The 26,645-nt window shown below is 43.4% G+C and overlaps 2 protein-coding genes across 4 annotated transcripts; one reads left to right on the top strand and one right to left on the bottom strand.

The window, feature by feature from the left end:
* Nucleotides 1–323: 323 nt before the first annotated feature.
* Nucleotides 324–3,740, top strand: si:dkey-256e7.8 (cilia- and flagella-associated protein 157). Of its 3 annotated transcripts, none has more exons than XM_041872166.2 (4): nucleotides 324–444; nucleotides 720–861; nucleotides 1,151–2,633; nucleotides 2,932–3,740. In XM_041872166.2, the coding sequence occupies exons 2-4, from the start codon at nucleotides 802–804 to the stop codon at nucleotides 3,021–3,023; spliced, it is 1,635 nt and encodes a 544-aa protein (XP_041728100.2). In that variant the 5' UTR covers nucleotides 324–444; nucleotides 720–801; the 3' UTR covers nucleotides 3,024–3,740. The 3 variants fall into 3 exon arrangements, with proteins under 3 accessions (XP_041728100.2, XP_041728099.2, XP_041728101.2); XM_041872165.2 differs by having other exon boundaries at nucleotides 751–861; XM_041872167.2 differs by lacking the exon at nucleotides 720–861.
* A 3,425-nt stretch (nucleotides 3,741–7,165) lies between these two features.
* Nucleotides 7,166–13,633, bottom strand: LOC121558809 (neuropeptide Y receptor type 2). Its single transcript, XM_041872171.2, has 2 exons — nucleotides 13,334–13,633; nucleotides 7,166–8,778 (listed from the first exon to the last, which is right to left on the bottom strand). The coding sequence occupies exon 2, from the start codon at nucleotides 8,754–8,756 to the stop codon at nucleotides 7,662–7,664; it is 1,095 nt and encodes a 364-aa protein (XP_041728105.1). The 5' UTR covers nucleotides 8,757–8,778; nucleotides 13,334–13,633; the 3' UTR covers nucleotides 7,166–7,661.
* Nucleotides 13,634–26,645: the final 13,012 nt, after the last annotated feature.

A 26,645-nucleotide genomic window follows, 5' to 3' on the forward strand; every position in this document is an offset into this window, starting at 1 on the left:
GATCACAGGTAAGTTGATCCCGTTGGCTATAACTGTAATAGGAAAAGGGAACCTTGGCAAGAGTCTGTATTACAACATGGTATATACAACAGCCCAGTTGTCCATGAAACGTTGTAAATAGGTATTTAATAAGCCTACTATAGAACAAGATCTCACTTGAAGCATACATATATTTTTATAGATAAGACATGACTTGTTAAAATGGCAAAAGGTTCAGTCTCAAAGGTGTGTAAAAATGCTATGTGAAAGAACTGTTGATGAACACATCCAATCAGAATTTAGCTAGAATTTGAGGGAAATCAGAATTTCGGTTACCATGGTAACATTGCGCGCTGATTGGCGTGAGCACGAAGTTTAGCAAATCTTGAAACAAATGAGCTACGATTATTAATTAGCATTTTGAACGTGTCATGTAGCTACAAGCAAACTGAGTTTCTGCAGAGGGTAAGTTATGATTTATTTACATTTAGACCATGTTTTACTGTAACAGCTAATTAGCTAGCCAGCAACGCCTGGCTTTGGCTAGCTACAGTAGCTAGCTAGTTATTTAGTTAGCTAACTTTAGCTACGTTAGCTATCTACAGTCGCCTTGTAGCTGGCTTTTTAGGCCAGAAATGTTTGATAGTCTTGAAATGAGAGGTCTAGCTGGAACATTAGCTGAAGTATCCTAAACTAAATTACATTTAAGCCCTGCTCATAATGTTTTCGGTTCCTGTCAGTGGGTGTAATATTAGGCCCATTCCTGTTCAGGGACCGAATGTACTGCCAACGTTAGCTATATCCCCAGAGAACAGCATCAGCATGAGAAGACGAAGCTCCTGCACACCTGAGGCCCCTCTGTCTCCAAGAGAAGGCAACAAGGTTGAATGTTAATAATGAGGACATATCATGTTCTGCATTTAAACTAGGCATTTTTATGTAATGACATTGTTTGATGATAGTTATAAAGAATATAGCCTTTCATGATGAAAGACTTCACGTGTTCCATATGCTAGGCCTACTTGTTGGAGAGTAGGCTAATAAAGAATGGCTGCTGAATATGTATGTGAAAATCTGTGTTAAACCCACGAGAATATTGTAACATTGACCCCATGGGTCATGGTTAAATGAACGCAACCCTGCTCTCACTCATTCCTTGCACTAATTTCAGGTTGAGTGGACCACACCAGTTTCACAGCACATGGAGAAAACGCAGCCTCTTCTTCATAGTTGTAACAGCAAATCAGGGATATCTTCAGAAAAGTTTAACATTGTTTCAGTGATGAAAGACACAAATGAATCAGAGACGCGTAGAGCATCCTACAGGCATTCACAGAGGGCGTTCGACTCTGATTGCTCCCCAAGACGTAGTGGCTCAGGAGACCGAGCTCTCGGGACAGACTACAAATCTGAGATGATAGTCGATTTGGAGAATACTGTGGACAGACTGAAAAACGCTCTGGTGTCACTGGAGGAGGACAACCTGAGCCTCAACAAGAAGATAAGAGAAAGCAAGGCGGAAGACAGCCCATCTTTGACCAATCACAATGTCTCAGGATCAACAAGTGGCAACAATTCACAGGAAATGGCTGGTGGTCACACTCACAGTCCCACCTCCAAACTCAATACCCACCCTGCCACTTTCAACATGGCCAAAACATACCCAGAAAGTCAGAGGCAAGATACACCATCCAAGATAGAGGAGACTAGGATGAGAGAGAGGCTCAAAATGGAGAGCCTATCCTTGGAGGACCGGTGTGTTAACTTGGAGAAGGAGAAACAGGACTTGCAGAGGAAGCTGCGGAAGATGGAGGACTACTGCAAGGAGTGCGTCTGCAAGCTCAAGAGGATCCTCCCAAAGTACGAGGACCTTAAAGCCTTGAATAAAACCGTGGATAAGCGCAACAAGCACATGGCCGCGGAGAACCGCAGACTTGTCGACGCTCTTGAGGCTGAGAGCCAGGCAGGGGAGAGATCCAGGGATCCCAGCCTGGCTCGGGAGCCCAAAGGTGGTGGTGACAACAGGGTGCGGGTTCAACTGGAGAGGGCCAATGTTCGCTGCACCCAGCTCACCCAGGAGAAGGGGCAACTGGAGGACCGGATGGCCTCGCTGGCAAGTGAGGTCAGCCGCCTCACGAACGAGCTGGATATGAGCTGGCCCGAGCTCCATCGGCTGGGGGCCAGGGGGAGAAGCTCCCTTGAGGGGAGCACGACTAGGGACGGCAGCCCTCCGGCCTCGTCGGGCAGCAAACACCCGGCCGACCGCATCCCGGGCGCTGTGGCCCATCTCAAAGAGGAGAACAAGACCCTACGAGAGAACCTCAAACAGAGCGTCAAGAGGGGCGAGGAGGCAGAGGGCTTAGCCAAGCAGCTGAGGGAAGAGCAGGCCATATTGGAAAGCTGCCTGCTCACGGTGCAGAAGGAGAAAGACCTGCTACAGCTGGAGGTGCGGCAGCTCCACCAGGAGTACATCGAGCTCAGCAGCAGCCTTTCACTGCAGCTGAGAAAGAGGAGCCCCGTCGCCAGTACCAGGATATTAGCAGGGTCACATGAGGTGACTGATGGTATTGATGGTGCAGCCAGGCAGCAAGAGAGTCCAAGGCAGCCTCTGAACAGCAGCCCTATTACCAGAGAAATGCTGGATGGCCCAGTAGGTAAGGTTAAAAGGAGTGCATTTTTACAGTTTGTCATTTAATTCAGGTTCATTGAATAGGTTATTCATTTTCATTCAAGGTAATTAAGAATGCAAATGAATGGTTGAACATCTAGCTACTGTATCGATTGTATAAGATGATTAAATATATTTAGAAGATGAAAATGGTAAAAGTAGAGACATCACCACTAGTCGTCCTGGAGCTTGAGTCTTGAATTACTCTTCTTCTCTCTTCTTCTCTCTTCTTCTCTCTTCTTCTCTCTTCTTGTCACTTCTTCTCTCTTCTTTGGACTGTGTAGGCGGAGAGGCAATTGACCAGATAAGGAAGCGTTTCGAGGAGGAGGAGCAGAGAGCCCAGAGGTACAAAAACATCATCAATCAGAATGAATGAGGCTGTAGCTGGATCAGTGGGCCAGGCAGACTGGATGTTGACCTCTACCTCCCATACCACGTCCTGTGTGACAGAGGGGTCAGGATGGGTCAAACATACTATAGCCTACCGTAGAGCTCTCTGCACCACTTTACCAACAATATGCCCTTCACAAAGTCATGTACCATATGCACTGTATAGATTTGAATTCCCTGATTATATTATGCTTTTCAAAATATTTTGTCAGTGTTATCATTTATGATGTTTTTTGTCATCCCGGCCCTATGTGTGGCTGTTGTGCAGCACATGCCCCATGGACTTTCATTTAGAGAAGGTAAGGATATATTTGGACAGCAGGGGGAGCTGTTGTATCATTCATGATCCACCTCTATTAGGATCTATTGGACCTCAACAACAAAAAGGTTTAACCAAACATTTAAGGGGTCATCACAGTTTATGTTGGTAGTATGTATGCACCATTCATACTAACACGTGTAATAAACATGCACTGGGCATTACAATCCAGTTGGTGAGGTTTTACGTTTGATTCCCTTGTTTATAGTCAGGCCTAGCATTATAGTGTTTGCTATTTTGCACCCAAAGAACCATTAAGTCAGATGGAAACCCACCCTTTGAGTAAACACTTTATTTGGATAGTCAGTAGAGCATCTACAGATGGACTATTTACAGACTAAGTTAACAAACTGATCACCGACCATTTCGAATCCCACCGTACCTTCTCCGCTATGCAATCTGGTTTCCGAGCTGGTCATGGGGGTGCACCTCAGCCACACTCAAGGTCCTAAACGATATTATAACCGTGATCGAAAAAAGACAGTACTGTGCAGCAGTCTTCATCGACCTGGCCAAGGCTTTCGACTCTGTCAATCACCGCATTCTTATTGGCAGACTAAATAGCTTTGGTTTCTCAAATGACTGCCTCGCCTGGTTCACCAACTACTTCTCAGATAGAGTTCAATGTGTCAAATCGGAGGGTCTGTTGTCTGGACCTCTGGCAGTCTATTGGGGTGCCACAGGGTTCAATTCTCGGGTCGACTCTATTCTCTGTGTATGTCAATGATGTCGCTCTTGTTGCTGGTGACTCTCAGATCCACCTATACGCAGACGACACCATTTTGTATACATCTGGCCCTTCATTGGACACTGTGTTAACAAACCTCCAAACGAGCTTCAATGCCATACAACACTCCTTCCGTAGCCTCCAACTGCTCTTAAACGCTATTAAAACTAAATGCATGCTCTTCAATCGAACGCTGCTTGCACCCGCCCGCCCGACTAGAATACTAGACTACTCACGGCGGGTCTGACTTACAATATGTGGACAACTACAAATACCTAGGTGTTTGGTTAGACCGTAAACTCTCCTTCCAGACTCACATTAAGCATCTCCAATCCAAAGTTACATCTAGAATCGGCTTCCTATTTCGCAACAAAGCCTCCTTCACTCATGCTGCCAAACATGCCCTCGTAAAACTGACTATCCTACCGATCCTTGACTTCAGCGATGTCATTTACAAAATAGCCTCCAACACTCTACTCAGCAAATTGGATGTAGTCTATCACAGTGCCATCCGTTTTGTCACCAAAGCCCCATATACTACCCACCCTTGTGACCTGTACGCTCTCGTTGGCTGGCCCTCACTACATATTCGTCACCAAACCCACTGGCTCCAGGTCATCTATAAATCACTGCTAGGCAAATCACCACCTTATCTTAGCTCATTGGTCACCATAGCAACACCCATCCGTAGTATGCGCTCCAGCAGGTATATCTCACTGGTCATCCCCAAAGCCAACACCTCCTTTGGCCGCCATTCCTTCCAGTTCTCTGCTGCCAATGACTGGAACGAACTGCAAAAATCTCTGAAGCTGGAGACCCTGATCTCCCTCACTAACTTTAAGCATCAATTGTCAGAGCAGCTTACCGATCACTGCACCTGTACACAGCCCATCTGTAATTAGCCCACCCAACTACCTCATCCACATATTGTTATTTATTTTGCTCATTTGCACCCCAGTATCTCTATTTGCACATCATCTTCTGCACATCTATCACTCCAGTGTTAATACTAAATTGTAATTATTTTGCACTATGGCCTATTCATTGCCTTACCTCCATAACTTACTACATTTGCACACACTGTATATAGATTTTCTATTGTGTTATTGACTGTACGTTTTGTTTATCCCATGTGTAACTCTGTGTTGTTGTTGTTTTTATCGCACTGCTTTGCTTTATCTTGGCCAGGTCGCAGTTGTAAATGAGAACATGATCTCAACTGGCTTACCTGGTTAAATAAAGGTGAAATAAAAAAATTAAAAAAGACTGTCAGTAACATTTCAACTAACCTTAACCCTTATCCTAACCCTAAACTTAACCCTTACCCTAACCGTAGCCCTAGCAAGCAGTTGCTTATCAACAGATAGTTTGTTGATACTAAAATGATCTGCAGAGATTCTACAGACGGACTATCTGGACTATCCAAATAAAGTGTGACTCCTTATGGTTACACAGATGGCAGATGAACACATTGTCCCTCTGTATACCCCGTTAGCCATACCATGCCAATCAGTGGAGGGCATTGTGGGACTATATGACTCACATCTCATCATGTCTTGAGGCTTTCATTCTTGTCCGTTACCCATCTGTCTGGCAGAAAGACAGTTGTATTGCGTTGTCGTCTTCAGGCCACTTATCTTTAGCTACTTGTGCCAACTTTGGTCTATTTAGTAATTTCACAAAGTAAGAACCCCATCGTTTGACGGAATCAATACATATTTCATTGATGTGTCCCGGAAACATATTTTTGACATCTTGACATTAATTGTCTCACTGATACCTCACTGATGTAACTGATACAGTTATTTCATTGCTGCAGTCAGCATGTGACGTCATTGAATAATAATGTAATGTATATCTGTCATGAGAAAATGTCATATGGGCATTTAATACTGATGCTGTTTTACAAATGCTCATACTAGCCTATAACTCCCATTCTGTCGATGGATTCATAGGCTTTGACTTCAAAATGTTAGATGGATGGAAAACCGAGCGGTAAGTCATCAACTTCAGTGCTTGTGTCCTAATGTAATTCCGTAGTGAACACAGACCGTATCAAAGGGAAAATGACATATGTCTTAAACCCCATTGCTCATATCCTTCAGACTTGATTTAGAACGGGGTGCAGCTCCCCCGGGTCCGCTCTCTGTAAGCCGCAGGTCAATAACTTTCGACGGCCTGATAAACCATTATTGGCTTACGTGCTGAATGGCCCACGAATGGGTTACTATAAACAGAGGCATTGAACCGATCCCCTCCACACAACAATGGTGATGGACTAAGCAACAGGAAGAAGGGGCAGCCTCTTAAATGATCCAGAAATATAGTGAGGACATACACTAGCGGTAATTAGACTGTTTGCTGCAACCAAAGGCGAAGGAGGGGTTCCGGATCTCTCGTGGACAGTCTAATAATATAGCGTACATATAATAGTTTGCGCCAGAGATGCAATATACACTGAGTGTACAAAACATTAGGAACACCTTCCTAATATTGAGTTGCACCCCATTTTGCCCTCAGAACAGTTTCAATTTGTCGGGGCATGGACTCTACCAGGTGTTGAACGCGTTCCACAGGGATGCTGGTCCACGTTGACTCCAATGCTTCCCACAGTTGTGTCAAGTTGGCTGGATGTCCTTTGGGTGGTGGACCATTGTTGATACACACGGGAAACTGTTGAGTGTGAAAAACCCAGCAGCGTTGCAGTTCTTGACCAAACCGGTGCGCCTGGCACCTACTACCATAACTCGATCAAAGGCACTTAAATGTTTTATCTTGCCCATTCACCCTCTGAATGGGACACATACACAATCCATGTCTCAATTGTCCCAAGGCTTAAAAATCCTTCTTGAACCTGTCTTCTCCCCTTCATCTACACTGATTTGAAGTGGATTTAACAAGTGACATCAATGAGGGATCATACTGTAGCTTTCACCTGGTCAGTCTGTAATGGAAAGAGCAGCTGTTCCTAATGTTTTGTACACTCATGCCCTACAGTATCCATAGCTCTAGTTAGGTCCATCTATCCAAACTCTACCATGCATGGAATTTGGAAATGTCAGCACTGACACAAAGCTTGATTAAATCGATTAGTCAGTTTATATCATTACATGCTGAGTTTGCAACTATTAGTTGTCAATAAATGACAACCTGCCTTCTGAACTAATGTGTTGTTTTACACCTCAGCTTGTGATTAAAGCACATCTATCAAAATAAGGCCTCAGAATCATTAATGATCAACATCATTTGCTATGGTAGCATTCACAAAGGCAATGTAACATTTTCGTCCCACGATCAGCATTTAAATGTCAACAAAATAGTCCAGTTGTAAGAAGCATATCAAAACAACAAGTTTTAAACAGCAGTTTGATAAGCTCTTAAATATCAATGGCACAATTCAGCAATACATTTTGGCACTTGCATGAAATGGATCATTTACACATTTTGAACATACTTGGTTCTTCACTGAACCCTTTGACTCTAATCTAATGTAAAAAAGCGGAATGTTTTACCCATAATTCACCCTTACGGTTGATTGCACAGAACAGCCATTTCACATTTCAGTTGATATTATGAATTCAGACTTTAGTCGCTTTGAAATCTGTATCGCTCATGTCTTTTTCCCTCAGTGTCTTTCTCCTCGACCCAGAACTGACAGGTTGGCTGCACTTACACACGGACAGAAACGCAGTCCGGTAGTTGTTGTTCATCCACCCATAGAGGATGGGGTTGACGAACGTCGAGCACATGGCCACGATGTGGAACATGGTGAAAAGCAGCTTGAAGTCTTTCATGTCCAAGACACTGTTGTCAATGTCAATGGCCAGCTGGAAGGCGTGGAGAGGCAGCCAGCTCACTGCGAACACCACCACCACCATCACCAGCATCTTAGTGGTCTTCCTCTTGCGCTGGTGGCGGTTGTTCCTGCCTGCCGGACTCACATGGTTCTTCAGCTTACTCCAGATGCGGATGTAGGCGAAGGAGTTGATGGCCAGCGGTAGGCAGTACTGGAGCAGGAGCATGGAGATACTATAGATTGTCCCGTCCATGCCGCTCCCTGGCCACTTTTCCGTGCAAACCTGAATGGACTGCTCGGGCGAAAGTTCAAACGTCCCGTACTCCCGGAAGATGGCGAGCGGGCTGGCCAGGACTGCGCTTATGGCCCACGTCATGACGATGACGGCGGCGCACATTTCCTTGGACATCTTGGTCTCCAGGTGGTAGACGATGCTCCGGTGGCGGTCCAGGGCAATGATGTTGAGCGTGATGGTGGAAACGTGCACGGCCATGCCTTGGGAGAAAGGCAGCATGAAGCACAACGCCTGGCCAAACCTCCACTCTCCATCGAGAGTATTGATCAAAGTAAAGGGCAGACATAGAGTATTCACCAGCAGATCCGCCACAGCCAGGTTCACAATGAAAAAATTGGTAACGGTGTGCAGAGTTTTGAACTTGTACACCACGTATATCACCAGGGAGTTTCCGATGACTCCGAACAGTATGATGGTGCTGTAAGCCAGGATGAGGATCACTTGCACTCCCATCAGCTTGGTGCTGTCCTCCAGGTCTGGAAAGTTGCAGCAGTTTGAGATTTCACCCGCAAGTCTAGAAGAATTCGCCCAGTCCTCCATTGGAGTTATGTTTACTTGCCTTGCAGTGTCCATTGGTATCATTTCCCTCCGGGCCTCACAAAGTCTGCAACAAGAGGAGGGAGATCATTTTGACAGAGGACATTAACTTGTTTACATCTATGAACATAGTCTTGGGTTACAAAACATTTTAAAATCTCCTTGCCTGCTCATATTTTAGACTGCATTGAATGATGTAATTGTTGGGAGGTTTAAAGACCATTGTACAAGCTGCTAGCCTCAAGTGTGAGGCATACCTGTGAAATATACATACAAGATCTTCCGTAACATCGAGGGCTAAAAACATGAGGTGGGCCTGTCACAGTGACTCATCGGACTCCGGAGACTAGTTCAATTTCGCAGCTGGTGAGTAGTTGAATTTTGCAGCATAGAATTAACTATCGTGCCAACAACCTTTTTCTAGTTTTCCTCTCACCCCCAAGCCACTGAATAAAATATGACTTGTGTTCTCGCTAGGTTGTTTTACAGCACATTGTAATAAGGATCACCTGACAAACCTTGTTTGTCTCAATACTATATTTATAGATGTTTTTATTTTAACTTTATTTTACCAGGTTAGTCTCATTGAGATGAAATATATATTCTACAAGAGACACCTGACTAAAATAGCAGTACACAAAATGTCAGACACATTTACAACAAACACAAAGCACTACATTTTAGAAACATGAATTTACACATTGAGCATGCAAGATGCCTTGGGGAAGTGTAGTGCATCAAGGGGTGAAAACATTGATAGCACCCCATTTCACTGTCCACCATAGTTTTTACCCTAGCTTTAAACTCATTCGGAGACGAGCTCCTGCAATTTCATGTCCTTATATAGCCTGTTCCAAGTGGAAGGGGCATGAGAACTGTAGCACTTTTTTTTTACCCAGCTTTGTACGGGCCTTAACACAGTCAACAAAACCCAGTCATGTGAGCGTAGGTGATATAGCTGTAAATCAGCTATACGATTACCTACAATGCTGCAGGGGATTGCTCATCCTGTATCATACTGTTGCACTTTGATGATCAAATAGCAAATGGTAATCTTACCTACCACTATAGGGTTTAAATACACTATATATACAAAAATATGTGGACACCCCTTCAAATTAGTGGATTCGGCTATTTCAGCCACACCCGTTGCTGACAGGTGTATAAAATCGAGCACACAGCCTTGCAATCTCCATAGACAAACATTGGCAGTAGAATGGCTTTACTGAAGAGCTCAGTGACTTTCAACGTGGCACCGTCATAGGATGCCACCTTTCCAACAAGTCAGTTCACAAAAATGCCTGCCCTGCTAGAGCTGCCCTGGTCCAACTGTATGTGCTGTTATTGTGAAGTGGAAACGTCTTGGACCAGCAACAGCTCAGCCGCGAAGTGGTAGGTGACACAAGCTCACAGAACGGGACCGCCGAGTGCTGAAGCGCGTGACGCGTAAAAATCGTCTGTCCTTGGTTGCGACACTCACTACCGAGTTCCAAACTGTCTCTGGAAGCAACGTCAGTACAAGAACTGTTCGTCGGGAGCTTCATGAAATGGGTTTCCATGGCCGAGCAGCCGCACACAAGCCTAAGATCACCGTTTGCAATGCCAATCGTCGGCTGGAGTGGTGTAAAGCTCGCCGCCATTGGACTCTGAAGCAGTGGAAACGCGTTCTCTGGAGTGATGAATCATGCTTCACCATCTGGCAGTCTGACGGACAAATCTGGTTTTGGCGGATGCCAGGAGAACACTACCTGCCCCAATGCATAGTGCCAACTGTAAAGTTTGGTAGAGGAGGAATAATGGTCTGGGGCTGTTTTTCATGCTTCGGGCTAGGCCCCTTAGTTCCAGTGAAGGGAAATGTTAACGCTACAGCATACAATGACATTCTGGACTATTCTGTGCTTCCAACTTTGTGGCAACAGTGTGGTGTGGAAGAACTTGACTGGCCTGCACAGAGCCCTGACCTCAACCACATCGAACACTTTTGGGATGAATTGGAACACAGACTGCGAGCCAGGCCTAATCGCCCAACATCAGTGCCCAACCTCACTGATGCTCTTGTGGCTGAATGGAAGCAAGTCCCCGCAGCAATGTTTCAAAATCTAGTGGAAAGCCTTCCCAGAAGAGTGGAGGCTGTTATAGCAGAAAGGGGTTACCAACTCCATATTAATGCCCGTGATTTTGGAATGAGATGTTCGACGAGCAAGTGTCCACATACTTTAGGTCATGTAGTGTAGATGTAAATGAATTATCATATTATGTATAGCCTGCATGGAAAACATATGGAAAATCATAAAACAAGTCTCAGTGAAAACCTGAGTGTTAGTAGCCTGTTCCAGTATTCGTCACTCTTATTGTTTCCGAGATCATGTCTTGTTTGTGGCAATCATAGTGTAGCCCTATACGGGTTGAAAATGGCAGATTTGATCATTGATAAATGCCTAAATTGGAATGCAGTGGCTGTACAGTAACATGCTATACATGACGTCAGAGCTCAGGTTCTCTGCTTCACTGTACTGTATGGGTTTTGACTGACAGCCGTTATAAACTTCAGCACAGCGCGCGACAAGAAGATGCCGCCGTCCCTCCCGCTAATTGGGCTACTTTTGCACATTTGTTGTCTGAGTGAGGGAAATGCTTTAAATTGAGAGGAGTCGATGTGTTATGAAAGATGAGACTTTGAGGATTAAAATAAATACCCATGAAGTCATACAAGCAAACCACACCCATGAGTCCATATGTGCACTTTACATTTCCATATTTGAAAACGTATGTAATTTACAGTATCAACGTTTATGATAGCTATGTTTGATCCACAGTTACAAGGATGACATGCGTTATACCCTGGATTGTCCTGAAGAGAATGAGCCTATGTTTGTCATATTGTGACGAACAAGCTTTCAAATGATGCCCATCTGATGGTGTTGACACAGGTCTGCGTTCCAAACCAAACAACTACAAGTGTGCTTGCTTCAGTTCCTCAGTGGCAAAGCTAGGAGAGCTCAAAAAAGCACCTTATAGTTGAAGGCTCTTTCCTTGAGTCAAGTGTATTGAAATTAACTAGGAACTGTGCACAGTTTGGAGAGGTGTGTGGCCACTTGGAGACACCAGTTAGACCTCTCACTCAAACCCTTGTAATAGTTTTTTCTTATCTTGCACTCCAAAAATGCACTGAATATTCTTATTATGTTACTGAATGTATCCAATGTACTTTCAGATTTTGCTATTGACAAATGCTGTGAAAAATACAGTTAATGTAAAATGCACATAAAATAAAAAGTGTTATGTTTGGATTCAGTCTTGTGTCAGGTGAACTGTTGTGACCTCTCACCTTTCGGTCTGATAATTTCGCCATAATCTCCAAAGTGTTATCTTTCAATTGCTACCTTGGTCATGGATATGTTTTTTATAGTTCTTTTGTTAGAAACATTTAAATGTTGCACTATCCATATAGGCCAATTTCTATAGTGTAAGGGGTATTAAGGAGCAGCATGTCCTGGTGTCTGTAAATTAGTCTCCTGAGTGGCGCAGTGGTCTAAGGCACTGCAAGCAGCATGTCCTGGTTCAAATCCAGGCTCTGTCGTGGCCGGCCGCGACCGGGAGACCCATGGGGCGGCGCACAATTGGCCCAGCATCGTCCAGGGTAGGGGAGGGAATGGCCGGGAGGGAATGGCCGGCAGGGATGTAGCTCAGTTGGTAGAGCATGGCGTTTGCAACGCCAGAGTTGTGGGTTCGTTTCCCACAGGGGGCCAGTATGAAAAAAAAGAATAATGTATGCACTCACTAACTGTAAGTCGCTCTGGATAAGAGCGTCTGCTAAATGACGTAAATGTAAATAAGAATTTGTTCTTGTGACCTATCCTTAGGATCTGCTGACCTGACTGTTAAAATAAAGGTTCAATTAAAATCAATCAATCAATGTCATTTTGCTCTCAAGCTGTAGATGTCTAGCTGCTATTCTAACTGGCAGGATTTCAAACAGTCCTGCATTCATATTGGCTGACAAACTTAATTGTCACTTGTGCCCATTCCCATGGCAATTCATGATAACAAATGACTTGGAACTCATACCAAAAAGTCCTATTGCTTCCTGTGACAACTGAATCAGAATGAAGAGTCATGATAAGAGTTGATATACTGACATCGTGTATGATAAGAGTTGATATACTGGCATCGTGTATGATAAGAGTTGATATACTGGCATCCTGTATGATACACCAAGAAATAGAATAAGCCTACTTTGGAAATCATTCACATTATCTTAGTGCATTCTATACCAGTTTTCTTCAAATGATTATCAGAAATGTATTTCTCACATCATAGACATTTTATGGCGTCCCTAATTCAATTGCATTCCTCTACAACCTATAGAAGGTTAGCAAAAATGACGCAAGAAATCTTTCATGATACTGATTCTAGAAAAAAACTATTGTATTCAGAAATGTTAGTTTGTGCATTTTATATTACATCTTGGGGATGCTGTAGATGTAATATCAAGATTACAGTTGTAGCCTACAAAAGAAATCTAGGATTAAATAGGCTATACATTTGATAAATACTTAACTAAACAAATTATCAGCGTATTTTCCCACCGGCAAATAACTGCTATAGAATAACCCACTCACCTTGATCTGCAACAGACGCATTCGTTATACTTCCGATGATACCCCTTTTTGTCAATACATTATTTTGAAAGGTTTTCAGCAGCTTATTAGTATTTTCAAGTTAACATTGAATAATTCCCTACATTGAAGTTGCAGCATTTATTTTATCACCACATGTCCTAGATATCAAGCCATTTTATTGTATCGCACATCAAGTAGTAGGAGATATCTAGGAAACTAGACAACAAGCCGCTGACTAACTGAACGGTGATATATATTGGCAAAACTCCACGGCTTTTTTTCTACGAGGTATGTGCTCAACAAGACAAGCGCACGCTGTGGACTCCTGTCTTGAAAGGAGCGCATAATATGTGTGGCCAGTTTCGAGAGTGTGCGCGAGAGGGAGGGGGGAGATGATGAAGCGCGCTAAATGACATTACCCTGACAGAAATAAACATTGCCTCAAGGGAGAAAGTCTAAGCCTTATAAATTATTTCGGATCCATTTTCCAGTTCAAACAAACAAGACACCAAAAGATGTGCCTGGGGTAAGCGAGGGTAGCCAGAAAGAGCTGGCGAAATAAAGAGAGAGAGTGAGTGAGATTGAATTTATATTATTATATTAAATTAAGTGCCCTTTAATATAGACCACATGGGAATTTAGTTAGTTCAGTTAATACCAGCTTAGTCATAAGTTAGTTTGAGGTTAGCAATTTAGTTTTAGTTAGTTAGTCCTTTTTAAGTTACAGTTTTAGAATAGTTGTGATATAAATTATTGTTAGTCATAGACATAGTTAGAAACTCAAAAAGGTTAGCTAGCTGAGGTGTAGTTGGTATGGTAACAGATAAGTGTGTAGCGCTCAGAGGACAAATAAGCATTGAGGGAATTCTATTAATCTCGCCTGGGCGCCCATGTAGGTGTATTTTACACTGCCTGAAAGTACATTGCATTTTATATGGAACCGGGCTGCCTTCCAGGCAGGAGCCCAGCTCGTCTGATGCAGGGTTCTTACATCATGAAAATCCTGGGAAAGTCATGGAATTTTAAAATAGTGTTTTCCAGGCCTGGAAAATTATCAAATCTGAAAAGTTTTGGGAAAGTCATGGAAATTAATTTAGTAATTTATCTTAATGTAATTTATTTAGGCACAGTTTTAAAATATTTTATCAATCAAATAAAAATCAACATATCAGCCAGAATCAGAATAACACTAGTGCATCTGTTTGAGCGCATCACCTGCATAGTGCCAGACTAGTGCATAGTTGCTCAAGGAAAGAGAGAGAGTCGGACATTACAGCAGCAGATGGGCCTATAAAATATGTTAGAGAACAGATTAACTAGGTAGCCAATTCATTACATTTACATTTTAGTCATTTAGCAGACGCTCTTATCCAGAGCGACTTACAGTTAGTGAGTGCATACATAATTTTTTTATACTGGTCCCCCGTGGGAATCAAACCCACAACCCTGGCGTTGCAAACGCCATGCTCTACCAACTGAGCTACACCCCTGCCGGCCATTCCCTCCCCTACCCTGGACGACGCTGGGCCAATTGTGCGCCGCCCCATGGGTCTCCCGGTCGCGGCCGGTTACGACAGAGCCTGGATTCGAACCAGGATCTCTAGTGGCACAGCTAGCACTGCGCTGCAGTGCCTTAGACCACTGCACCACTCGGGGACAATTCAAAACATATATTGTACCCTCTAGTTAACTGTTTAGCTATTATTAGCATGTATTAATGTTTTTGTCATGTCCCAAAAAACGTTCTACCGACGCTCACATTCTAGGAAAAAAACATTAGACGTAGCCTTTCTTTTGGAATATGGGCCTTCAAAACTTGTTTTTTACAGTGCTTTCGGAAAGTATTCAGACCCCTTGACTTTTTCCACACTTTGTTACTTTTTTCACACTTTGTAAATAAAACTTTTTCCACACTTTGTTACTTTTTCCACACTTTGTTACTTTTTTCACACTTTGTTTTAAAACTCCTGCTCATTCAAGGGTTTTTCTTTATTTTTACTATTTTCTACATTGTAGAATAATAGTGAAGACATCAAAACTATGAAATAACACATATGGAATCATGTAGTGTTAAAAAAAAGTGTTAAACAAATCAAAATATATTTTATATTTGAGATTATTCAAATAACCACCCTTTGCCTTGATGACAGCTTTGTACACTCTTGGCATTCTCTCAACCAGCTTCACCTGAAATGCTTTTCCAACCGTCTTGAAGGAGTTCCCACATATGCTGAGCACTTGTTGGCTGCTTTTCCTTCACTCTGCGGTCCGACTCATCCCAAACCATCTCAATTTAGTTGAGGTCGAGGGATTGTGGAGGCCAGGTCATCTGATGCAGCACTCCATCACTCTCCTTCTTGGTCAAATAGCCCTTACACAGCCTGGAGGTGTGTTGGGTCATTGTCCTGTTGAAAAACAAATGATAGTCCCACTAAGCCTAAACCAGATGGGATGGCGTATCGCTGCAGAATGCTGTGGTAGCCATGCTGGTTAAGTGTGCCTTGAATTCTAAATAAATCACAGACAGTGTCACCAGCAAAGCACCCCCACACCATAACACCACCTCCTCCATGCTTTACGGTGGGAACTACATATGCGTTAACCCACACAACGTCTCACAAAGACACGGCGGTTGGAACCAAAAATCTCCAATTTGGACTCCAGACCAAAGGACACATTTCCACTGGTCAAATGTCCATTGCTCGTGTTTCTTGGCCCAAGCAAGTCTCTTCTTCTTATTGGTGTCCTTTAGTAGTGTTTTCTTTGCAGCAATTCAACCATGAAGGCCTGATTCACACAGTCTTCTCTGAACAGTTGATGTTGAGATGTGTCTGTTACTTGAACTCTGTGAAGCATTTATTTGGCCTGCAATTTCTGAGGCTGGTAACTCTAATGAATTTATCCTCTGCAGCAGAGGTAACTCTGGGTCTTCCATTGTGGCTGTCCTCATGAGAGCCAGTTTCATCATAGCGCTTGATGGTTTTTGCGACTGCACTTGAAGAAACTTTCAAAGTTCTTGTAATGTTTGGGATTGACTGACCTTCATGTTTTAAAGTAATGATGGACTGTCGTTTCTCTTTGCTTATTTCAGCTGTTCTTGCCATAATATGGACTTGGTATTTTACCAAATAGGGCTATCTTCTGTATACCCCCCTTACCTTGTCACAACACAGCTGATTGGCTCAAACACATTAAGAAGGAAATAAATTCCACAAATTAACTTTTAAGAAGGCACACCTGTTAATTGAAATGTATTCCAGGTGACTTCCTCATGAAGCTGGTTGAGAGAATGCCAAGAGTGTGCAAAGCTGTCATCAAGGCAAAGGGTGGCTATTTGAAGAATCTCAAATATAAAATATATTTTGATTTGTTTAACACTTTTTTGGTTACTACATGATTCCATATGTGTTATTTCATAGTCTTCACTATTATTCTACAATGTAGAAAATAGTAAAAATTAAGACAAACCCGTTGAATGAGTAGGTGTTCTAAAACTTTTGACAAGTAGTGTGCACACAATACCCCATAATGACAAAGCGAAAACTGGTTTTTAGAAATTGTTGCAAATTTATTAAAAATATAAAACAGAAATTTCACATTTACGACCATGAGGTGGAAGGAATTGTCCACAGAGCTCCGAGACAGGATTGTGTCGAGGCACAGATGTGGGGAAGTGTACCAAAACATTTCTGCAGCATTGAAGGTCCCCAAGAACACAGTGGCCTCCATCATTCTTAAATGGAAGAAGTTTGGAACCACCAAGACTCTTCCTAGAGCTGGCCGCCCGGCCAAACTGAGCAATCAGGGGAGAAGGGCCTTGGTCAGGGAGGTGACCAATAACCCGATGGTCACTCTGACAGAGGTCTAGAGTTCCTCTGTGGAGATGGGAGAACCTTCCAGAAGGACAACCATCTCTGCAGCACTCCACCAATCAGGCCTTTATGGTAGAGTGGCCAGACGGAAGCCACTCCTCAGTAGAAGTCACATGACAGCACGCTTGGAGTTTGCCAAAAGGCACCTAAAGACTCTCAGACCATGAGAAACAAGATTCTCTGGTCTGATGAAACCAAGATTGAACTCTTTTGGCCTGAATGCCAAGCGTCACGTCTGGAGGAAACCTGGCATTATCCCTACGGTGAAGGATGGTGGTGGCAGCATCATGCTGTGGAGATGTTTTTCAACGGCAGGGACTGGGAGACTAGTCAGGATCGAAGGTAGATGAACGGAGCAAAGTACAGAGAGATCCTTGATGAAAACCTGCTCCAGAGCGCTCAGGACCTCAGACTGGGGAGAAAGTTCACCTTCCAACAGAACAATGAACGTAAGCACACAACCAAGACAACACAGGAGTGGCTTCGGGAGTGGCCCAGCCAGAGCCCGGACTTGAACCCGATCGAACATCTCTGGAGAGACCTGAAAATAGCTGTGCAGCAACGCTCCCCATCCAACCTGACAGAGTTTGAGAGGATCTGCAGAGAACAATGGGAGAAACTCCCCAAATACAGGTGTGCCAAGCTTGTAGCGTACCCAAGAAGTCTCGATGCTGTAATCACTGCCAAAGGTGCTTCAAAAAAGTACTGAGTAAAGGGCCTGAATACTTATGTAAATGTAATATTTCTGTTTTTTTAACCAAAAAAATGTCCAAAAACCTGATTTTGCTTGTCATTGTATTTGGTGGAGATTGATTAGGGAAAAAAGCGATTTAATCAATTTTAGAATAAGTTTGTAACGTAACAAAATGTGGAAAAAGACAAGGGGTCTGAATACTTTCCGAAGGCACTGTAGATACTTTGTTGATTTGAGTATCCAGTGTATGGGACATTGCAACTCAATAGATGCTAGTCAGCCTGCAAAATAAACACTTCTAAGGTAGCTAAGATAAATATGAATAAACTAGAAATGGTACATTTCCTGAAAATGTGTGTGCTTGCTTCAGCTGAATAAAAATATTTGTAGCCAACCATAGCCATTTGAGCTTTGATATATTGAATGAGCCGAATTATTTCAAAAGGCATAAAACGTATTTGATTGTAATGTTGCAATGTTTTACATCAAGGGTAGTCAATCATCCTCCAGGAGAGCTAATGGGTGTGCAGGTTTTTATTCCAATCCCCCTCTAACAAACCACATTTGAGTAATGAGCTGCTCAACCGACCTTGATAAACTGTCTCTGATGTTTTGAGCAGGGCTTGATCAAAAGCCTGCACACCCAGTATCTCTCCTTGAGAAGGGCGCTCCTCTCGCCCCGCTTTCGCCCGATGACGTAACAGGCCATAGCCCGGTGTACCCCGGGCCAGATTAATCAAACCCCCTCATTGCCTCGAGGGAGAAAGTCTATGCCTTAACGATGAATTATTTCAGATCCACTTCCAGTTCAAACGAAGAACACACGCATTGAAACTTAGGCTCTTAGTATGACAATGTCTTGGCTAATATCATCCAAAAGATATGCCTGAGGTAAGCTACCCATTTCAAGTTATCAGCATGCAATCTGATTTTTTTTAAAGCAGCTACGGGCTGTGTTGATGCAACCTTCATCTAAATAAAATCAAATTGTATTCGTCACATGCTTCGCCAACAACAGGTGTGGACTAACAGTGAAATGCTTACTTACGGGCCCTTTCCAACAATGCAGAGAGAAAGAAAATAGAGAAATAATAGAAAAGCAAAACATGTAATAATAGATACACAATGAGTAAAGATAACTTGGCTCTATACAATGGGTACCAGTACCGAGTCGATGTGCAGGGGTACGAGGTAATTGAGGTAGATATGTACATATAACCAGGAATAAAGTGACAGATGGTAAACAGTAGCAGCAGCGTATGTGATGCTTCAAAGAAGTTGTGCAAAAACGGTCAATGCAGATAGTCCAGGTAGCTATTTGGTTAACTATTTAACTAACTATTTAGCAGTCTTGGGGGTAGAAGCTGTTCAGGGACCTGTTGGTTCCAGACTTGGTGCATCATTACCGCTTGCCGTGCGGTAGCAGAGAGAACAGTCTATGACTTGGTTTGAAGTCTTTGACAATTTTTAGGGGCCTTCCTCTGACACCGCCTGGTATAGAGGTCCTGGATGGCAGGGAGCTCGGCCCCAGTGATGTACTGGGCCATACGCAGTACCCTCTATAGCGCTTTTTGGTCGGATACCAAGCGGTGATGCAGCCAGTCAAGATGCTCTCAATGGTGCAGCCGTATAACTTTTTGTTCACGGATGTGGCAGACCACATCCAGTAAGCTCGTGTCACTGAGCAGCTTGCGGCTGGGTTTCCCTTTGTAATCTGTGATAGTTTGCAAGCCCTGCCACACAAGATCTAAAAGTTCACATTAGGCGTTTGTAATCTAAATAGCCTACAACATAGTAGGAGAAGTATGCAAAGTTTCAAAAGTCAAATAATATATAATATTCTAGAACTTTTGTGAAACATCACAGTACTGTTGAAAAATATATGGCAAATAGAAATCCAATATGGATGGTGTTAGTAGATAGATGGGAGGGGTTGAATGGAGCTGAAGGTTGGGACTAATAACAACAAGATAACTACATTTAAAATTGACTGTGTCCATAAAATGTAAATAGTATGTATAAGCTGGAAGTAGAGGCCTAAGCGTTGTTGTTCACTAGTTTACTCCAATTAGGGGAGGGGTGGGTAGGGTTAGAAAGTAATAAAAAAATTAAAAAAGTATGTTTACATGGCTGTCGGTTTTATTTCACGCTGACAGCCACTTTACTGTTTCCCATTTCTATAATTTCCCATTCTGCTCTGAATGTGCCTCTATGGAACTGTACTGATGTGAAAGCCACTGCTCAGTCTGCACGGTTCCTCCATAGGCTACTGACAGGAAATGCAATAATCAGGAAGACAATGAGAGTTTATCTAACAAAGGGAAACCATGGAGTTGATCCATATCAGGCCGTGCCGCAGGTAATTGCGCCTCTAATTCCATTGCCACCATTATGGTTCAAGGCCTCACGTGGCCTCAGAAATTGTCTGCCAGCCTCCTTATAGCCAAAGCCCTTGGTGCTAATACGCAGATGGTTAAATAATGAAACAAACCGTGAAATGATGAGTACATGGGGCATACTTAGAACTTTCCTTGTTTTGTCGAGAGCTTCAGCACTTCCCAAGGCAATTATAACATGCATTAGAGCCCATAGGCTCCGGCAAATTCCTCCGACTGGCTTGCAAACCACTCAAACAAGTGCACATGGTTGTTGACCTTGTTTTAAAGTGAATGTCAACTCGCGAGCAAGAAGCCCTATTTTCTCATTTTAAATAAAAGAAATCCCAGAAGGCTTACAAGTCGTAGCCAGAGGGTATGAAATCCCCCTAAACAAACAGGCTGGAGTAGAAGCCTTGGCTAACACAAGCCTGGATATTGTAATATAAATGGGATTGTTAAGCTCCTCTCAGATTACAGATATGGCAGCAGTCTCTACAAGGAGAGGTATTCTGCCCCTTCAGGGCAGGCCAGCCAGGCAGATGCTGCAAACCTGCTAGCCACTGGCTACAAACAAAATTCAGCAACTATTTTTCCATGTAATTTTGCCACAATTTTGTCAATCTGACTGATCCAGGGCTCTCCAACCCTGTTCATGGAGAGCTAATGTCCTGTAGATTTTGTGGAAAATTACTTATAGAACTTAGCTATGCCCAGTATTTGTTAACCACAGGTCTGAAAAGCATTGTTCAAGTGTCTGTGTTTAGTCAGACTTCTTGGAGGTATAGCCATTAGCCATCCATCAGCAATACACAGCAATATACCATGTCTGTCCCTCTGACAAAATGAGAAAGCAATGGCCACAGAATAGAAATCCGTTATTGATTTCCCTCCCATCTAGATGGTAATTATGTTCCATCCATGGGTGAAGCATAGCTAAATACTCTCAATGGCATTTGAGGCTGCCTTCCTTTGTACTGGCTGGCAGTAAATTCATCATTGTGTAAGTACTACCAAGCATCAATATTCCCAACACCGCGGTAGCCCTGTTGTCAGGGGCTCTTAATCATAACCTAGCCCATGAAATAACACAATGCCCCAATATCACCTGGTATTTATAATGTCGCCTCCCTCTGTCCGCTGTCATTAATGAAGCTTTCAATTATCGTGCCCACTTAGTCCCATTTGCTGTCAAACTCCACTAGCCTGAGTGTCAGTCTGTTTGTGGTTTCATGCCAACTCCTTGTCACTCATTGTCATGCCAAAGATGACAGGGACAGCGATGGAGTTGGCAAGAGCACAAACAGATCTGGGACCAGGCTAAAACTCCACTGGTACAATTTTAGCAGATTGCAAGTTAGCCTTGTTTAGCCTGTTATCTTCTGCGAGTACTATAATATATTGTCCTCGTAGGCGGAAGTACGACGATATATATTGTAATTTGTGCCAAGAAAATGAATGGATCTTTTTTTATTGCTGTCAATGGACTAAATTGTAAGAGAACAGGTCGTAAGCACAAGGGATGTACAGTAAACAGTTAGATGGATTCTCAGAAGGCCTACAGTCTATCTAAATTAACAGATGTGACACACGGTCTGAACAATAAGATGTTCAGGGCGGTATTCCTGTTGTTTACGTCCGTAAGACTAACTGCTATGAATGGTGAAGGTCGCTACAGTTCAAGATGGATGTTGTGTTTTATGTGTTCCATATTGCTCTGACTGCTTTCATTACATTTCCAATGCGTTGGGGTTTTCTATAGAGATTGCTCAAGAAGCCTATGACATCAGCAAGTACACCTAATGCTCTTGGGGCAAACATGATAGGATCTTACACAATACTGCCAACACTTCATGTCAGTTTGACAGCTGTTCTGATGACAATTTTGGCCGAGGCCTCTCAAGCATGAGAGTTTCTGAGCTCAAGCATAATGAAAAATTCAAGGTGTTGTCTTTCATACGACAGTGTGGACATTTAGGCAGGTTTTGAGGGTTACATCTTGTTAAACCACTTTAGTTCCATCTCTAGCCTCACCTCCAGTTTCCAAGGCTCTACTCTGTGAATCTAAATTGAATCATCCCGACGATAAAACTTCAGTCATCTTCATCAGGGAAAAATAACTGGCAAATTTGCATTCATAACATGACGAACGGGGTCCATTGCTACCGACTGGCACCGTGTTTCCAGTGTGTGTATAATCAGTTTAGCCTAGTATTACCATACACATGGTTTCTCATGGTCGGGGCTAATGGGATATGTGCTGTCTGGCCGACCTTATCTCAGGCACAAAATGTATCACAATTACTGCTACTGCGGCCACACAGAGTTTACCTGTCGCTTTTAATAAAGCCGCGGCAGAAACCGAGCTGCACTGCCTCCGTTTTAAAAGATTTCAGGCAGTCGGACCAGTCCATCATGCAGGACTGCAGAGAACACGAAGCAGGAATCAGGTCATAACTAAGGTTGCCACATGTCTACTTTTTCACCCTTTGTGCCGCTTTCTGGTTCTCCGTGTCAAGGCGTAATGTAGGCAATCCACCGCGCTCGGTTTCCATTTAAGGGCAGGTAAATTGTCAGTTAGAAAGATGGTAACCGTAGGTCACCAAGGTAGACGTTTTATGACTCATCCAGAGCTGCGTAACACGATTTATGGTTGCATTACCATTCACATCACAAGGCACTTGAGAGTTCTAATATCCAATTCGCCAGATGCAAGACCTTAGACCGTTGGGTATTTATGGAATGCGTATCAAGGACAGTGAAGCATATCAAGGATGTTTTGATGTATTGAATCGATAGGTCGTATGACTGCCAGGATCCTGCAGATTATTGAAATTGTGCCCCCAATATCATTTAAAAGATGTCCCGAACTTCAAAACATCGGGGTGTCCTATGAATATGAAATTCATAGTGAATGAAGTGTGTGAAATTCATAGTGAATGAAGTGTGTGAAATTCATAGTGAATGACGTGTGTGACAGGCTTAAATCAGGTAGCCTACAGTAGTATAGGGGTTCTAAATATTATTTTTAGAACTTCAATATGCCAAAAAAACAGCATTTTAATGGATGTGTTTATTGCCTGCTACGGTTAGCTATTTGTTGAAGAAATGTCCCTATAGATTTGAGTATAGGAACATGCATTACATTTGTATTTAATTTTGGATAAAACAAAAATGTACCATTTAAAAAGTACAAAGAATGGCAGAAAATGACACATGAAAGCGTAAAAACACTTATTTCGAATGTGGTACTATCTGCTTGAGGACTGATGCTTAAAACTGTGTCTGAATTAGCGCTCCATCTTCATTCTTTTAATGTGAAAACTGTAAAATGGCGGTCATGAGGAAACTAGTCGTTTTTATTAATGCTGTTGAGGGAGGTGAAGGTACAATATTCTTCAGATTAAACCATCAACACTAACTGGTGTCACCTGCTCAAAGTCTTGTAGGTTCCCTCTCAACAAGCTTATCTAATAATGCTTAACCACGCGAATCAACCAAACAAAGAACCGATACAATATATATATATTTTTTTCAAATACATGTCAAAGAACACAACATAACACAATACAATCCATCTCATGCGAGGCCAAAAAGCCCCCAACAAGCCACGCCTCCAAGTCTTCTAATAGGCTGCTGCCGCTACAATATATTTTGTCAAAATACATTTTTATTGTACTTGACATATACCAAAAGCAATGACTACAAAACTGATTACAAACATGATACAGATCTTATCTTACCCCGCACAGACTGTTCAAAATGAAAATACATCCAACCCCGAAATGTTCTCTATACCCTCAGAGTGCTCCCGGAACCTTCATTCATATGGTCTGAGAGTGCCCTGATCAGGTACGTGCTCAGATAGGGGTCTACCAATGCCCAAGCAGCTGCCCCTTCACCCTCCCACTTGCCAAGTGCCCTTTTGGGTGGTGGTATTATTATAAAAAATGTTGTATACAGTTTTTATCATTCTTGTTCTGAACCCACTGTTCCCAAGTTTGCCACCCCCCACCCCTACCCGTACATTGGTCTGCCCTGTACAGAGCTCACGTGGGCCCGGTTGTGCCTTTTTCCCAGTCTGCCCTGTGTGGAGATCCAAACGTGCATGTTTTGAGATGCGGTCACCGGTCGAGTGTGTGTTGCAAGCTACCTAGTTGAAATATCAACAGTAGCCTACTGCCACAGCATCAAAATATTTGATTAACTCTTGATAACACTTGATTTACATCATCATCAATATTCTAGTTGGCTGGTAGCCTAAGTGCAGCCGCACTTTTGTTTTTTATTGTTTTGAAATACATTTGCCAAAGTTATAGTGTTACTGCTGTCCGTTCAGAAAGAAAGGCAATCATTCAGAATAGCCTACTACACCATGATTAGGCACTAGTGCATTGGCTATCGCCGGCTAGTGAGCTGCGCATCATTGGGTGAGTCAGTAAAACTGGAAGTCTTTTTTTAGGACTACAATTTCAAAATCAAATCAAATCCAATTTGATTTGCCACATGCGCCGAATACAATAGGTGTAGACCTTACAGTGAAATGCTTACTTACAAGGCCTTAACCAACAATGCAGTTTTAAGAAAATTAAGTAAAAAATAGATAAGTAAATAAAAATAGCAAATAATTAAAGAGCAGCAGTAAAATAAAATAACAGTAGGGAGGCTATATACAGGGGGTACCGGTACAGAGTCAATGTGCTGGGGCACCGGTTAGTCGAGGTAATTGAGGTATTATGTACATGTGGGTAGAGTTAAAGTCACTATGCATAGATAATAAACAGAGTAGCAGCAGCGTAAAAGATGGGGTGGGGTGGGGAGGGAAATGCAAATAGTCTGGGTAGCCATGATAGCTGTTCAGTAGTCTTATGGCTTGGGGGTAGAAGCTGTTAAGAAGCCTTTTGGACCTAGACTTGGCGCTTCGGTACCGCTTGCCGTGCGGTAGCAGAGAGAACAGTCTATGACTAGGGTGGCTGGAGTCTTTGACAATTTCTAGGGCCTTCCTCTGACACCGCCTGGTATAGAGGTCCTGGATGGCAGGAAGCTTGGCCCCAATGATGTACTGGGCCGTACGCACTACCCTCTGTAGTGCCTTGTGGTCGGAGGCCGAGCAGTTGCCAAACCAGGCGGTGATGCAACCAGTCAGGATGCTCTCGATGGTGCAGCTGTAGAACCTTTTGAGGATCTGAGGACCCACGCCAAATCTTGTCAGTCTCATGAGGGGGAATAGGCTTTGTCGTGCCCTCTTTCTGACTGTCTTGGTGTGTTTGGACCATGATAGTTCGTTGGTGATGTGGACACCAAGGAACTTGAAGCTCTCAACCTGTTCCACTACAGCCCCGTCAATGAGAATGGGGGCGTGCTCAGTCCTCTTTTTTGTCCTGTAGTCCACAATCATCTCCTTTGTCTTGATCACGTTGAGGGAGAGGTTGTTATCCTGGCACCACACGGCCATGTCGCTGACCTCCTCCCTATAGGCTGTCTCATCGTCGTCGGTGATCAGGCCTGCCACTGTTGTATCCTCTGCAAACTTAATGATGGTGTTGGAGTCATGCCTGGCCATGTGGTCATGGGTGAACAGGGAGTACAGGAGGGGACTGAGCCACACCCCTGAGGGGCCCCCGTGTTGAGGATCAGCGTGGCAGATGTGTTGTTACCTACCCTTACCACCTGGGGGCGGACCGTCAGGAAGTTCAGGATCCAGTTGCAGAGGGAGGTGTTTAGACCCAGGGTCCTTAGCTTAGTGATGAGCTTTGAGGGCACTATGGTGTTAAACGCTGAGCTGTAGTCAATGAATAGCATTCTCACGTAGGTGTTCCTCTTGTTCAGGTGGGAAAGGGCAGTGTGGAGTGCAATAGAGATTGCATCATCTGTGGATCTGTTGGGGCAGTATGCAAATTGGAGTGGGTCTAGGGTTTCTGGGATAATGGTGTTGATGTGAGCCATGACCAGCCTTTCAAAGCACTTCATGGCTACAGACGTGAGTGCTATGGGTCGGTAGTTATTTAGGTAGGTTATCTTAGTGTTCTTGGGCACAGGGACTATGGTGGTCTGCTTGAAACATGTTGGTATTACAGACTCAGTCAGGGACATGTTGAAAATGTCAGTGAAGACACTTGCCAGTTGGTCAGCACATGCTCACTGGCCCTGCGGCCTTGTGAATGTTGACCTGCTGAAAAGTCTTACTCACATCGGCTACGGAGAGCGTGATCACGTAGTCCTCCGGAACAGCTGATGCTCTCATGAATGCTTCAGTGTTGCTTGCCTTGAAGCGAGCATAGAAGTGATTTAGCTCATCTGGTAGGCTTGTGTCATTGGACAACTCGCAGCTGTGCTTCCCTTTGTAGTCTGTAATAGTTTGCAAGCCCTGC

Source organism: Coregonus clupeaformis, unplaced genomic scaffold, assembly GCF_020615455.1.
Source record: "Coregonus clupeaformis isolate EN_2021a unplaced genomic scaffold, ASM2061545v1 scaf0201, whole genome shotgun sequence".
Lineage (NCBI taxonomy): Eukaryota > Metazoa > Chordata > Actinopteri > Salmoniformes > Salmonidae > Coregonus > Coregonus clupeaformis.